At 36.1% G+C, this 13,173-nt stretch overlaps 1 protein-coding gene across 3 annotated transcripts in view; it reads right to left on the minus strand.

Moving 5' to 3' along the window:
• Window positions 1-13,173, minus strand: part of CUL1 (cullin 1) — a 121,464-nt gene that overhangs the window by 7,598 nt on the left and 100,693 nt on the right. For all 3 annotated transcript variants that reach the window (XM_074193459.1, XM_074193460.1, XM_074193461.1), the window contains exons 10-16: window positions 11,173-11,280; window positions 10,820-10,926; window positions 7,872-7,920; window positions 7,444-7,575; window positions 4,266-4,383; window positions 3,299-3,375; window positions 212-343 (exon numbers count right to left, since the gene is read on the minus strand). In XM_074193459.1, coding sequence (XP_074049560.1) covers window positions 212-343; window positions 3,299-3,375; window positions 4,266-4,383; window positions 7,444-7,575; window positions 7,872-7,920; window positions 10,820-10,926; window positions 11,173-11,280 — 723 coding nt within the window. The remainder of the gene's footprint in view (window positions 1-211; window positions 344-3,298; window positions 3,376-4,265; window positions 4,384-7,443; window positions 7,576-7,871; window positions 7,921-10,819; window positions 10,927-11,172; window positions 11,281-13,173) is intronic.

Below are 13,173 nucleotides of genomic sequence, written 5' to 3' on the forward strand. Positions count from 1 at the left end.
AGTAACATTAAAAATTGGTATTTCTAATTTAAAAGAGGAAGAAAATATTTACTTTGAAATTCACTTTATAAAAAGAATTTCTAACACTTAGTATTCATGTAAATCAGTCTTATTTTAGGTTCTCTTATATGTACTCTCAGTTTGACTATACTATTACTTTTATCCTCATTTTGAATTATCAACGTTTTTTACAATGCAAACTGATTCTTACCTGCAAGGTATATCTGTTTTTAAAACAGTTGGTTACCAACTCCCCTTTAGATAGCTGATACAACCAAGTCAATTTTCTTCCACTATGGCGACTAGCATAAAAAGCAGTAAATCGCTGATAACTACGTTCCAACTGTAAAAAAAGAAAGCATTTTAAAGCAATATAAGGATTTGTTGTCAAATTTTACTAAAAGCATTTTTTAAATATGAACAAGCATCTTGGAGATCCATATGGGGGGTATTTTGATTTTTTTTTGAACTCATGAAGCAATAATTTTTAAAATACAAAATATATGAAATTAGACTAATTTCCACTTTAAGAAAAGAGGATAATATTACCATGGTTATGACTACTAAAGGGAAATTTAATTCATATACTGATTAAGCACTTATTGCTATTATATATAAGGTACAATATTAGGTACTCAGAATAAAAAGATGAAAGAGGATGACATATCCTAAGATTGGGGAAGATGAAATATGTACAATGATAACAATATAGGCAAGAATATAAATACAAAGAGAGACACAAACAACATAGTCAAGAGATTTGAAAGTGATCAAGAGAAGCTTCACAGAAGAGGACTTTGAAGGATGCAGGAATGATGGAAATAGGTAGAAAAGCCATGTGAGATGTTGTGAACGAAGACAAAGAGAGGAGAGGAGGGAGAGGAGGGCAGGATAAGATCAGGGAACAGTAATTTCAGTTTTGTTGAAACATAAAAGCATTAAGGCAAATTGCACATGTACTACTCCCACCCTGGTCCATGCCTCCACAGATGCCAAAGAGATATTCCTAAAGCTTATGCTTGACCAGGTAACCTTTAGTACAAGTTCAGAAAACTTACAATCTTGCCAGATTGCCAAGCATTCCCTCATACACTTCCCCATTTTGGTCAGACTGCTCTCCCAGCTGCTTCTTCGGTGCTCAGGCTGGTTTCTGTTTTCACCTCTGCCTCTTGGAAACCCTAGTTCCCGACTCAGCGTTGCACCATCTTTTATAACCAGTTTTTGTTCAGCCTCCTAGTCACTGGTCCCCTTATTCCTGATGTTCCTTTGTATTTAACTCTCTACCTCATATAGACTACTTATAAATAGTTAATTTCTTCCTCGTTCAGTAGATGAAAGGAATAAGACTGCTTTGGTGTTTGTCTTTGGCATCTAACAAATTCTTGTTGATTGTCTATGGACCGGCAGAGCAGACCTGGACAAGAGCACATCTCACAAAGACTGGTAAGAATCCACATGCCTGGAATTTCGCAAAATCGAATAAAAAGGCTTTAAAAGACTGAAAGGGGATGAGGGGAAGATCCATCCCACCTACCCACCAAGTAAACACCACACAGAAAAGTGATGATGCAAGACTCAGAGCACTGACATCCAGAGGTCTGATACTTTGAGGGATTTGCCTGTGATTTCTCAATGATGGGGGTCTTAACTCCAACGATGGTTAAACCCACCCATATGTTTTCTCTTATGAGACTCTCTCAGTCCTACACAAAAGTCCACCCAATAGTCTCCTGATAGTATGCGGACACCAAAGATGACGTCCATCGTTTATCACTCCTGCTTTCTACCTGATCAAATTGCCTTTTCTTGTCACATATATCTCCGCACTATTCACACGCTCCCATGCAATTCTTCCTTGGCAATAGGCTGCCTCCTCCAAGGCACCTCTCTCCAGTGCCTGTGGGTAACCTTCAACTTAACTTCTTTGCAAATTGTGGGTTTTTTGTAACTCCAAGCCATAGAGCAAAACTAGAAAAATGATGGTCTTGAAAAACTAGGCCTTTTTTACAGTGAGAAATGTGGAGTTATTAAGAATACTGTCAGAAATTAAATTTATCTAGTTTAGTCATCTTGTTCAATTTTGCAGTCTTTATCCATAAAGAAGGATCTAACTACAATATAATTTTAAGAGTTCTTTAAGAAAAGCCATCAATGGTTGCTTAAGAAGGCCAGTGCCATGAAAGATGATCTCAAATGTGTCTTCCTATTAATACACACCAACGTCCCCAGAACAGTGAGAGCTGCCTCTCCAGCAAATTTTATATCAATGGGTAAAGATTCATCTTAATTTCTACTCAGAAAAAAACATACTGAGTAAAAAATTTAAGGTGGCTAGTCCATCAATATGTATATTTTTGAAAGATACCGCAGATAAGACAATGAACTGGGCTTAGAACTGAGTTAACAGAAAGGGACTGAGCTGGATTATATTTGTGAATATGGACAAAGCTCCTAGTAATACAAAACTAAACCTTTTGGTGAAATTCCATCTCTTTAATACTAATATTCTTTTGATGATGAATGTGAATCATGAACCACAGAATTCTGAAAAATTGCAATTATAAATTACATCCCTATAGGTAATGGAAAGATGTTGTTGATGTGGAAATAAGAAGGCTTACTCATGTCACCAACATTATATTATGTCTGAGAGGAGGCATAAGAGACAAGACTCAGGAACCATTAAACTAAAAAAAGTTGGTGAACTAACCATGCAGTGAAAATGATCAATAACAGATAAATAACTAAACTAATATAAAAGTATTAAAAGAACAGGAGAAAGGCTTATTTCAGCACATTTGGTACATGTTCTCTGCAGAATTTGTCCACAGATTAGGGATACATAAGAGAAAAAGCAGAAAGTGGTGGGTTGTAATATATTTCGCTGGGTAATGCACGCACAGTGAGCAGTGATTACTAATCTACCAAAGTACTGCCAATATAAGTATTGCCTTATCAAATTGATCTATCTCTCCATGCCCCAAAACACAATCTCTATTATGCTGTGACTAGCTTGTTGTAACATTCATCTTGACAGATTTCTGAGATTTTCTTATTTAATTATTTTCTTTTTTGGTCTTTGCAAGGTAACCTTTGCAAGGTTAAGTGGCTACCTAAGATTCGGTTAGAGTATCCAGTGTCTGAGGTCACATTTGAATGCAAGCCCTCCAGACTCCAGGGTCTGAGATTTGTTTAAGATGATTCAACATGGCCAACCAGTAGAATATATTTGAGTCTAAGATTTTCAGGAACAGCACTAAGTAAGTTTTTATTATCTTCTTCAACATGACTTAATTACCTCAGAAGGCAGGGCAAACGTACAAGACTGCTGAAAGGGCCATGATCCAGAACTTAGAACTTGAATACTGAAATCCACTAAGGGAAAAAAATGGAAATGTCAGGGAAATACTTTATTAGGCATTATCAACTATTATTCCACATTCAGACAAACCTTATTCCTTTCCCCAAAATATAAAAAAATGTTCTATTTTCAGGCAAAATGAGAAGATTACTATAGTCAAATTCTTACCCTATTTTCTCTTTACTTTAAAAAAAAATGGAAGAGCTCAAAATCGACTCTTACTCCAGAGAAACTTCATTTTCCTTTTCAAATAGGCAACACTTTTGATGTTCCTCTTATTTTTTAGAATTCCCAATGCCAGTATATATTTTATTACTGTCATGGATTCTGTTCTGAATTATGCATATTGTTATTAAAATATGAATATGAATCTTAATTCCAAAGAACAAGAAGAAAAGAAAAATCTATTACTTCCACTGTAATATTCATAGCTATGAATATGAAGTTACTTAATTTTAATGACACATATCACCTAGTTTGCTTCTTTTGTGTATCAGTATCTAAGAATAAAGAGTTGACCCTGATTTTTCAGTAGATGAAATATCCATAAAACTAAAGGGACAAATGAGAACAAATATAGTACAAGAGATAGAATAGCACTGCCTCAAGATGTCCTAAGTCTATTTGTCTATTACTTGTTTAGCTGTATGCCCTTTGACAATTTATTTGCCTGAATTTCAGTTTTAGTACCTGTGCTGACAACTTCCAGGAATGGGATTGGCAGCAAAGTGACCAGCCCAAGAAAACTGGGAGCCACTCTTCTTTGATTTAGGAAGCTCCTCTACAAAGCTATATTAGTATCTGAGCTTTACCTCAACTACCCATATTCAATATTTCTACACTTCTTGCATTAGTCAAAAAGAGCTAAATTCTCTAAGAAGGCTAGGCCTTTAAAAGTACTTACAGTCCAGGGGTTCTGAATTTGTGAGGTGTTTTTTGAACTGTTCATTCAAGTCTTTGCTCACACCAATGTCTTGAAACATCCGCTGGAGCTTGGATGTATATTCAAAACCACAAGCTTGCTGAAATAAATTCCAAAGTATTTTCAATATTAAAAAATCAAGTTCCTTAATGATTACAGCAAAAAGTACATGATTTCAGAAATCACCTTATAAGTACTATGCATATTATAAACATAAAATTAATGGTGGCATCATTTAAGTGTACACTATTATCAGTTATAAATTTCAAGTTAATTGTATAAATGATTTTAAAAGTTTTAATCAAAACTCCTAACTTGCCAGCACTTTAGCATAAACTCATTACACTAAACTGTAAATTACAGTAAGTCATTATAGTACAACTTCAGTTTAAAAACATTCTTGAGATGAAAATCTTTAAGCCACTTGGTTGAAAGACTTGAGAGAACATAACTATTATGTTTAATGATATTTTGTAATAACATGCACTCAAGAGTTCTAACTTTAAGATGTCATGAACATTCTGTCTTTCTTTCCCATGAGGGGGGAAGGATTACTTTTTCCTTCACTTGCAGGAATTCAATGCAAAAAACTTTTCTGGAGACCAGAAGCAGGTAAGGGGGGGTGGGGGGAGAAAAAGGTAATGAGGGGCAGGATCATTACATTAATGATAACTTTTTTTTGGTGTTGCATCTCTATAACCTTCACCTATCCCTATTGTTTTTCCAAAAGCCCCAGAAAATAAAGCATTTACTTCACTTTCTACTGACACATTTGCAGTTTTCAATCAGGGTTTCTTGACTCTACTCCAGGGTGGAATGGAAAAATTTCTCCATTAATTATTGGCCCCTAAAACAAGGACACGACCCTTCTCGAGCACTCTAAGGGCTTTTACTACTAATAATTTGCAAGGAAACAGATAAGCATAAAAAGGCTACCCCCTAAGCCTAAACTTACCTAATCCTTCTTCATGACCCTAAAGGCGCAATCACATGTAGATGCTAATCATGGTGGTTTTAGGTACACAAAAAGAAAAAAATTAAGATTCATCTATGTTTCAGTTGAAAACTCAGTACTTGGGGTGGCTAGGTGGTGCAGTGGATAAAGTACTGGCTCTGGAGTCAGGAGGACTGGAGTTCAAATCTGGCTTCAGACATTTAATGACTACCTAGCTGTGTGATCTTGGGTAAGTCACTTAGCCCCATTGACTTGCAAAAATAACCAAAAGAAAACTACTCAGTATTTGCCTATTTTAGGCATTATATTATAAAAGTTATATTAGTCTTTTCAGAATTGGACAGGGTCTGGAATGGGGTGTAAAAAGGAAGTGAAGGAATGTAAGATAGGAATTTAAGATGCTGCTTACTAAACAAGTAACTAGTACTGGGAAACAGAAGTGGTGCTGAAGGAAAGGAAGAATGCTAATAGGATAAACCCTGCCCACGTATGTCTTTCTTCTACCTCACTCTACTCCTATTCCAATGAAGAAAATGGAAAACAATGACAAGACAGAGGATGGCTTGTGTCAAGGCTTAAAGAGAAGGCAAGATTGGTTGAGAATTTCACAGGAGGGTAAAGGAGTTTTAGGAGAAGGGCACCAGAATACATTTCTTGGATCACTTGCCTGGTTCATATATAAAGGATTTAAATAACTCCTAATGGGGTATATCAGAGAATAGGTCTTCTATGATGTCAAACTCGAAAGAACAAATTGTCTTATTTTGGTATGGTGACAGTAGAAGTTGACACATATGGCAGATATTTCTGAGAACTTATATTACCCTCCGTGTAAAGCGTTTAATTGTATTTGTTCTCACTACATCTCCAAAACTTTAAGAGGATCTATCATCCTTCTATTTTTTTTTATGATTTTATTAACTTTGTGTATCTCTCCTTTCCTATCTCCATAGTCTCTTATAGTATGAAATTCCTCTGATCTGCCTTCTTTTTTGTCTTCCTTAGCCAGTCATGTCAGGCTGCTAGGCTGGAGTCAAGAAGGCCTGAATTCAAATCTGTCCACAGACATTTTATTAACAAAGATCCAGGAAAGTCACTTAACCTCTGTTTGCCTCAGTCTCCTCATCTGTAAAGTAGGGACAATAATAGTTAGATCTCTAATTATAAAAATAAGGATAAAATGATTCAATATCGATGATAATTATAAAGCACTTAGTATTAGTACAGTGTCTGGTACAAAGTGAGTATAATATAAATGTTAGCTATCCTTACTTTTTATTTTCTTCAAGTCAATATTCGAATTGTACACAATATGTTAAGTGTGGATGAATATTTGATGAGATCTTCGTTAAAGATGCCCAGCATTCTTTAACTACAGTAGCACATCAGGCTAACTTTTGGAAACAATTTCTGGATGATCACAGTGCCCTCTAGATCACTTCCTGGGTTGTAATGCTGATAAGAGCATATAATTTTTTGAGATGAATTAGAATTATTTCTCTAAAATGTATCATTAAAAGGATTTTTTAAATGGATCACAAAACTCATTTAAGGGGGCGGCTAGGTGGCACAGTGGATAAAGCACCAGCCTTGGAGTCAGGAGTACCTGGGTTCAAATCCAGTCTCAGACACTTAATAATTACCTAGCTGTGTGGCCTTGGGCAAGCCACTTAACCCCATTTGCCTTGCAAAAAAAAACTAAAAAAAAAAACACTAAAAAAACCCAACTCACTTAAGGTCTAGACCTGTCAGGGAAGAAAAGGTGGTTTTATGAAATGGCTTGGGTAGAGAGAAGAAAACAGCATTGGTTCAACAGCAACAGGAGAAGGTCCTTGGAAAGGGAAGGAGAGCAGTAAAAAAAGGGGTTAAGTGTATTCAGGGAATACTGAGTAGACTGACATGTTACCCTATGAAGTGATGACTGGTTAAAGGAAGGCTTGGAATACCAAGTGAGGGACCCCTGAGGGTTCTAGTCTATAGGCAAGGGGGAACTATGGAAGGTTCTGGGGTAGAGGAGATGTGATGACAATGGCGAGATTAGAACATACTCCTATATAATGTGAAATATAGAATTCTAAAACTTTGTAAGTTTCCATTAGCTACAGTTACAAAGTTTAGCAAGTTTCACTCAAGGCATTAACATGTTTACAAATGTTTCAACCCCCCCACCAAACAATTCAAAACAAACCAAAAAATTAAACTAACCTTTAGTTTAGAGATCATGCTGGCCTCAGCATCATCACTTGCACTATTCTGGTGCACAAGTCTTTTTGCCAGCATTTTAGCATAAAATTTCTGAAATACATCTTTATCCTCAATGTATTTGAAGACAACCATCTGACAAAATAAATTAACAGGAGTTATTTAAAATAAATTTCATTTTTTGCTGACCAGAAATCATGGTTTATTGCTTTACAAGTTAAAAGGCTTACAAATTAAAAGTTAAAATTTTTTAATGCTGTGAAATGCTAAAAATCTCTATAATCTTTGAAATAAATATTTTAGAATACATTTCCCAAACCACAGCTTAGGACTGATTTAATTTCTCATTTTAATTATACCCTCCATAACAAAAATGTGATTAAAGTCAATAATCAAGATGACCAAAAGTTCTCTTTAATTAAACACCTTACCACTTGATTAAGTGTATCTTCTAGTTCTGCTTCTTCTGGGTTCTTGGAGCTAAAATAAACAGAAAAGGCATAAAACTTTGCCTGTAATGCAACTATGATTTAAATATAAATGGTCTTACAAAATAAATAGATAATAATTGTTTCCTAGTTTTGCTTCAAAAATCATTTTAAGGTGCAGCTGGGTGGTGCAGTGGATAGATCACTGGCCCTGGAGTCACCTGAGTTCAAATTGGACCTCAGATACTTAATCATTACTTAGCTGTGTGACCTTGGGCAAAGTCACTTAACCCCACTGCCCTGTAAAAACAAAACAAAACAAAACAAAACCAAAAAGAAAAATCATTTTGAAATCATTTAGAAGGTCATTTCAATATGGTAATAGATAATGAGAACAAAAATTTGGGTAGTAGCTGTGGGAGGAGATAGAAATAATAAGATAGGAAGGTAAAAATGAAAAGATATAGCAAATGAATGGATATGTGGGATGATGGGAGAGTATGGATAGTTACCAATTTAGATTATCAGGAAGATGGTGGTATAGTGCCTTTAACAAAAATAGGAAAAGTCTGGAAGGGAGGGATTGAGGGGGAAAGACAATAAATTCAGTTTGTGTATGATGAGTTTGGGATGTCACTGAATATGTTGTTTGGATGCCCAATAAGCAAGTAGTGATGAGGGGATGGATCTTAGGGGAGGTACATAAGAGAACTAGAAACTATCAGGACAAAGATGATAGTTAAATCCATGAAAAATAATGTTACCAAGAAAGAGTGTTTAGAGGAAAAACAGAGGACCTATGACAACCTTGGGTAAAACTTCTATTTAACAGGTTCAATGACACTGACGAACCTACAAAGGATATGGAAGAGCAGGCAAAGAACAAAGGAGAAAGAAGTATCATCAAAACTCACTGAGAGTTTCTAGGAGAGGGTGGTCAACAGAGGGATGAAGATTGAAAAAGGATCACAAGATGTGGTAAATATAGAAAAGTTTTTCAAAGGGCTTGACTGGGGAAAAAAGAAGAGCAGCGTATAGGCTAATAGCTTGATAGAGAAGAATTTTTTTAAAAAATGGCTTGGGTATGTTTAAAGGCAATAGGGAAGGAACCAGCATGTAAGGAAGAGGTTTAAGATTCAAGGGAATCTGGCTTTGGGGCAAGGAGAAGGGCCGCTTTCTTTTGTTAGACACTGGAGGAAGAAGGAAAGAATGGAAGATGTGAAGGGGTTTTGAGATGAAAAGAATGGGGGGAAAAAAGGGAGTTCAGGTTGAAGGACTCAATTTTCTCAGAAAGGTAGAAACACGGGGGCAGCTAGGTGGCGCAGTGGATAGAGCACTGGCCCTGGAATCAGAAGGACAGGAATTCAAATCCAGCCTCAGACACTTAGTAATTGCCTAGCTGTGTGACCTTGGACAAGTCACTTAACCCCACTGCCTTAAATAAAAATTAAATTTAAAAAAAAAAAAGAAGGATGGAAACAAAGCCCTTAGCTAACAGAAGGGTAGAAGGAGGCATTGGAAGTTTGTGCAGGGCAGGTAAGGTTTTTAATTGCTTTTGATGGAAGTGAGACTGGGATTCAATTACAGAGGAATAAAAGAACTGCTTTGCTGGAGAGTTCAGATGAGACTGTCTACAATAACAGAAATAAACTTCAAGATGTGTAACCCTGAATTTACAAGTATGTTGTGAGACTCAAATGAAATAATGTACATAAAACACTTTACACACTTTAAAGTTTCTTATGACAATAAATCAACAAGTATTTATTAAGCACTTAAAATGTGACAAAAATTGTGCTAAGGGCTGGAGATTTAAAAAGAAAAAAAAGCAAAACCAGTTAAGGTCTCCAAGAGCTCACACCCCAAGGGAAGAGATATTGTTCAAATGAATGGGGGGCGTTTGTGTATGTGTAACAGAACTGGAGCAGTCAGGGTGCTACATCAAGGAACTGACAGAGGGGACAGAAGACACAGAGACAGCAGGAACAAAAGCAGAGTCTGAATATGGTGTACAAACACCATCCAATAAGCCAGTGCACAACAGTAAATCAAGTTCAAGAAGACTGGACAGACAGTGGAGGTCAACCTGAAGATTTTGTATGTGATCCTGGATGTATAACAGGAGAGTTGACAACCTCATGTGGAGGATAGATAGGAACAGGGAGGGAGATCAATCTTGAAGGGGATTAGAATGTAAACAAGGGTGGAATGGTAGTTTTGTAGGTAGAAAATACAGTCTGTATGTCAGAAAAGAGAACGTTTTAATAGCTTTTGATGAAAAGTGAAGTGTTGTAGAGAGAGATGAATGATTAGAGCTCAGGGTAATGATTAAGGCTGGGTATATGACATATAAATACTGATTATTACATTAAAGTTACAAAATTCTTGGGAATTAATTTTTCCAATTATATGTAAAGGAGAGGTTTCAATATTCATTTTTTTTTTTTGCAAGGCAAATGGGGTTAAGTGGCTTGCCCAAGGCCACACAGCTAGGTAATCATTAAGTGTCTGAGGCAGGATTTGAACTCAGGTACTCCCGACTCCAGGGCCGGTGCTCTATTCACTGTACCTAACCGCCCAAACATTCATTTTTTGTAAAGTGTTCTCCCTCCTACTGCCCTGAGGCAGCAAATAATCTGATACAGGCTATACGTTGACAATCATGTTATACATATTTATCATGCTATGAAAGAAGAACCAGAACAAAAGGGAAAAACCACAAGAAAGAAAAAAACAAAAAACAGACAGAAAAAGTGAAAATAGAATATTTTGAACTGCATTTGGATCATAATTCTTTCTCTGGATGTAGATGGCATTTTCCATCACAATTCCAAAGGTCATCTTAGACAATCTCATGAGTCCTGTTTTGATTCATTAGCACACACAAAAATCCACAAATGTCACAGATTCCTTTTCCACTGTCTATTTTAAAAAGTTAAGCAACCTAGTACCTTTTCTTCAACAAGGAATCACAGTATCGGGCCAGCAACTCAGGGGATTTACTTGATGACTGAGCCATTTTGGTTACTGCATTGTTGTTTATAAATCGACCACAAGCCTGTGAATTATACAAAAGACAAAACTTCTTAAAACTAAGAAAATTCAATACCAAAAGATGTGATTTTTTTTTAGGGTTTTTTGCCAGGTAAATGGGGTTAAGTGGCTTGCCTAAGGCCACACAGCTAGGTAATTATTATTAAGTGTCTGAGACCGGATTTGAACTCAGGTACTCCTGACTCCAGGGCCGGTGCTCTAGCCACCTAGCCACCCCTGATCATGTGAGTTTTAACATAAACATACTTACTTTATCAAGTGCAGCAACAAAGCCAGCATCATTGTTGAATGCTGACATTACTAGTGCATTATATTTCTTATGAACATCCAACACTGTCTGTACATACATTTTGGGGTCCTTAAAGGGAGGGAAAAACAAGAGAAGGTAGTTAATGGAAGGTAAAGCTATTCAATTATTTTAGTATTTTAGCTCAAATACATTCAACCTTCAGTCCAGATTATCCTTAAGAGCACATAAAAAATGAAATCAGAAAATGTTTCTATAGTCTTTTCTTTTAAACACTCAGGATATCATGTATTAAATGTCATTTTCATCTCACTTAAAATCCAAAGTCCAAAATTAAAAAAAAAACACATTGCATAGTTAAATTGTTTGAAATATTAAAGATCCTATTAAAAAAAACCATCCACTGAATAATTAGACTCTGATTATCTCACAAGTCTGAATGAAGACCACCACCTAAAGACTCAAGTATTCTCTCAGAGTTAAGTGAAATAAATGAAGGCACGAGGAGTTCCATGGCAGCAGAAGTAGTCAAAGACCTCCTAGAGGAGATAAACGTTTAAGAATGAATAGAATTAGATTAAGTTAAGAGAATTAGATTAAGTTAAGGGAAACTTATGAGTTAGAAGCAAGACATGGGTATAGGAAATGAACATGTTATAATAATGTACCAGTGAAAGGGATGATTTAGAGAAGAGATTTGTGTGTTGCAAAGTCATGAGTAATAAACGTGGACTTGAGAGGGGACAGACAACAGAGGGTCTTCAAAATCTGACTATTTAGAGTCAATAAGGGATTTTTGGGTAAAAGTGACAATCTTTCCAATGTACAGTTCTGATTATTTTGATAGCTAAATGAATGGGAAGAGACAGAGAAGGGGGTTGAAATAAGGACTAATCAGGGTAGTGCCAAGTTTGACTAGAGAAGAGAGGGCAATTGAGAGATATGGTGACAAGGAAAGTAAGAAAGAAAAGATGACTCAAGTTTTGAAGTTGTGTATCTGGGAGGATGGTAGCACCTACAAATAAGAAAATTGGAAGAAAAGGCCAGATTATGGATAGCAAATAATGAGTTCAGTTTTTGACATACTGAGTTTTAAGTGCTAGTAGGACATGTAAATAAAAATATTTGGCAGGCAACTAAAGAGGTGAATCTGAAATAGAGTGACAGAGGAGATATTGAAGAGAGAAAAGCCTGCAATTACTAAGGAATTTTAAAAATAAAATTAGAATGACATTTTGGCCTAAGGTGGCCCCATCCAAACAAGGTCATATTTCAAGGAAGAAACCTAACAAGATCTGGTATCCAGCTGAATAAATAAAGACAGAAATAAATTTGGAAGGTGACTGGGGGAAAAAAATGAATTCAATTTTAAAATACTGAGATTAAGAATGAATGACTTGTCAATGTACAAATCTTTGGAGATACAAGGCATTTTTGAAGAAAAGCATATAAATTGGGCTTGGGTGGGGGGGCCCTGTGCTAAGTCACCAGCCTCACTTTCTTCTCCAGTGCCATCTGGATCCAGTGGCCAAATATGAATCAGGAGTACTTGAGATGACCTTGGATGTGAGGCAAACAAGGTAAAGTGACTTGCCCAAGATCAGGCAGCTAATAAGTACCAAGTGTCTGAGATCAGATTTGAATTCCCATCCTCCTGAATCCAAGGCCAATGCTCTATTCATTGTACCACCTAGCTGCCCTTGTTTAGAGAAAAGAAAAGAGAGAAAAGATTAATCTTGGCCATAATAAAAGGAAGTTATAAAAAAATACAAAACAACTCTCAAGAGCTAGACTGTTACCTCTCAAGAGGAAGGAGTGCTAAGAGAGTATATTGTTAGGGCAGTAAAATGAAGAGTGAAGTTCAAGGAGGGGCATCAAAGCAAAAGAAGGGGGACAATAAGGAGGTAACAGAATGGTTCAGATAAGATTATAAGGGATTAATTAAATATTAAGAAAGCACCCTCTAGTGTACAATGGATGTACAGTGAGTATAATCCTAATTTT

This window comes from Macrotis lagotis, chromosome 7, assembly GCF_037893015.1.
Source record: "Macrotis lagotis isolate mMagLag1 chromosome 7, bilby.v1.9.chrom.fasta, whole genome shotgun sequence".
In the NCBI taxonomy this organism is placed as follows: domain Eukaryota; kingdom Metazoa; phylum Chordata; class Mammalia; order Peramelemorphia; family Peramelidae; genus Macrotis; species Macrotis lagotis.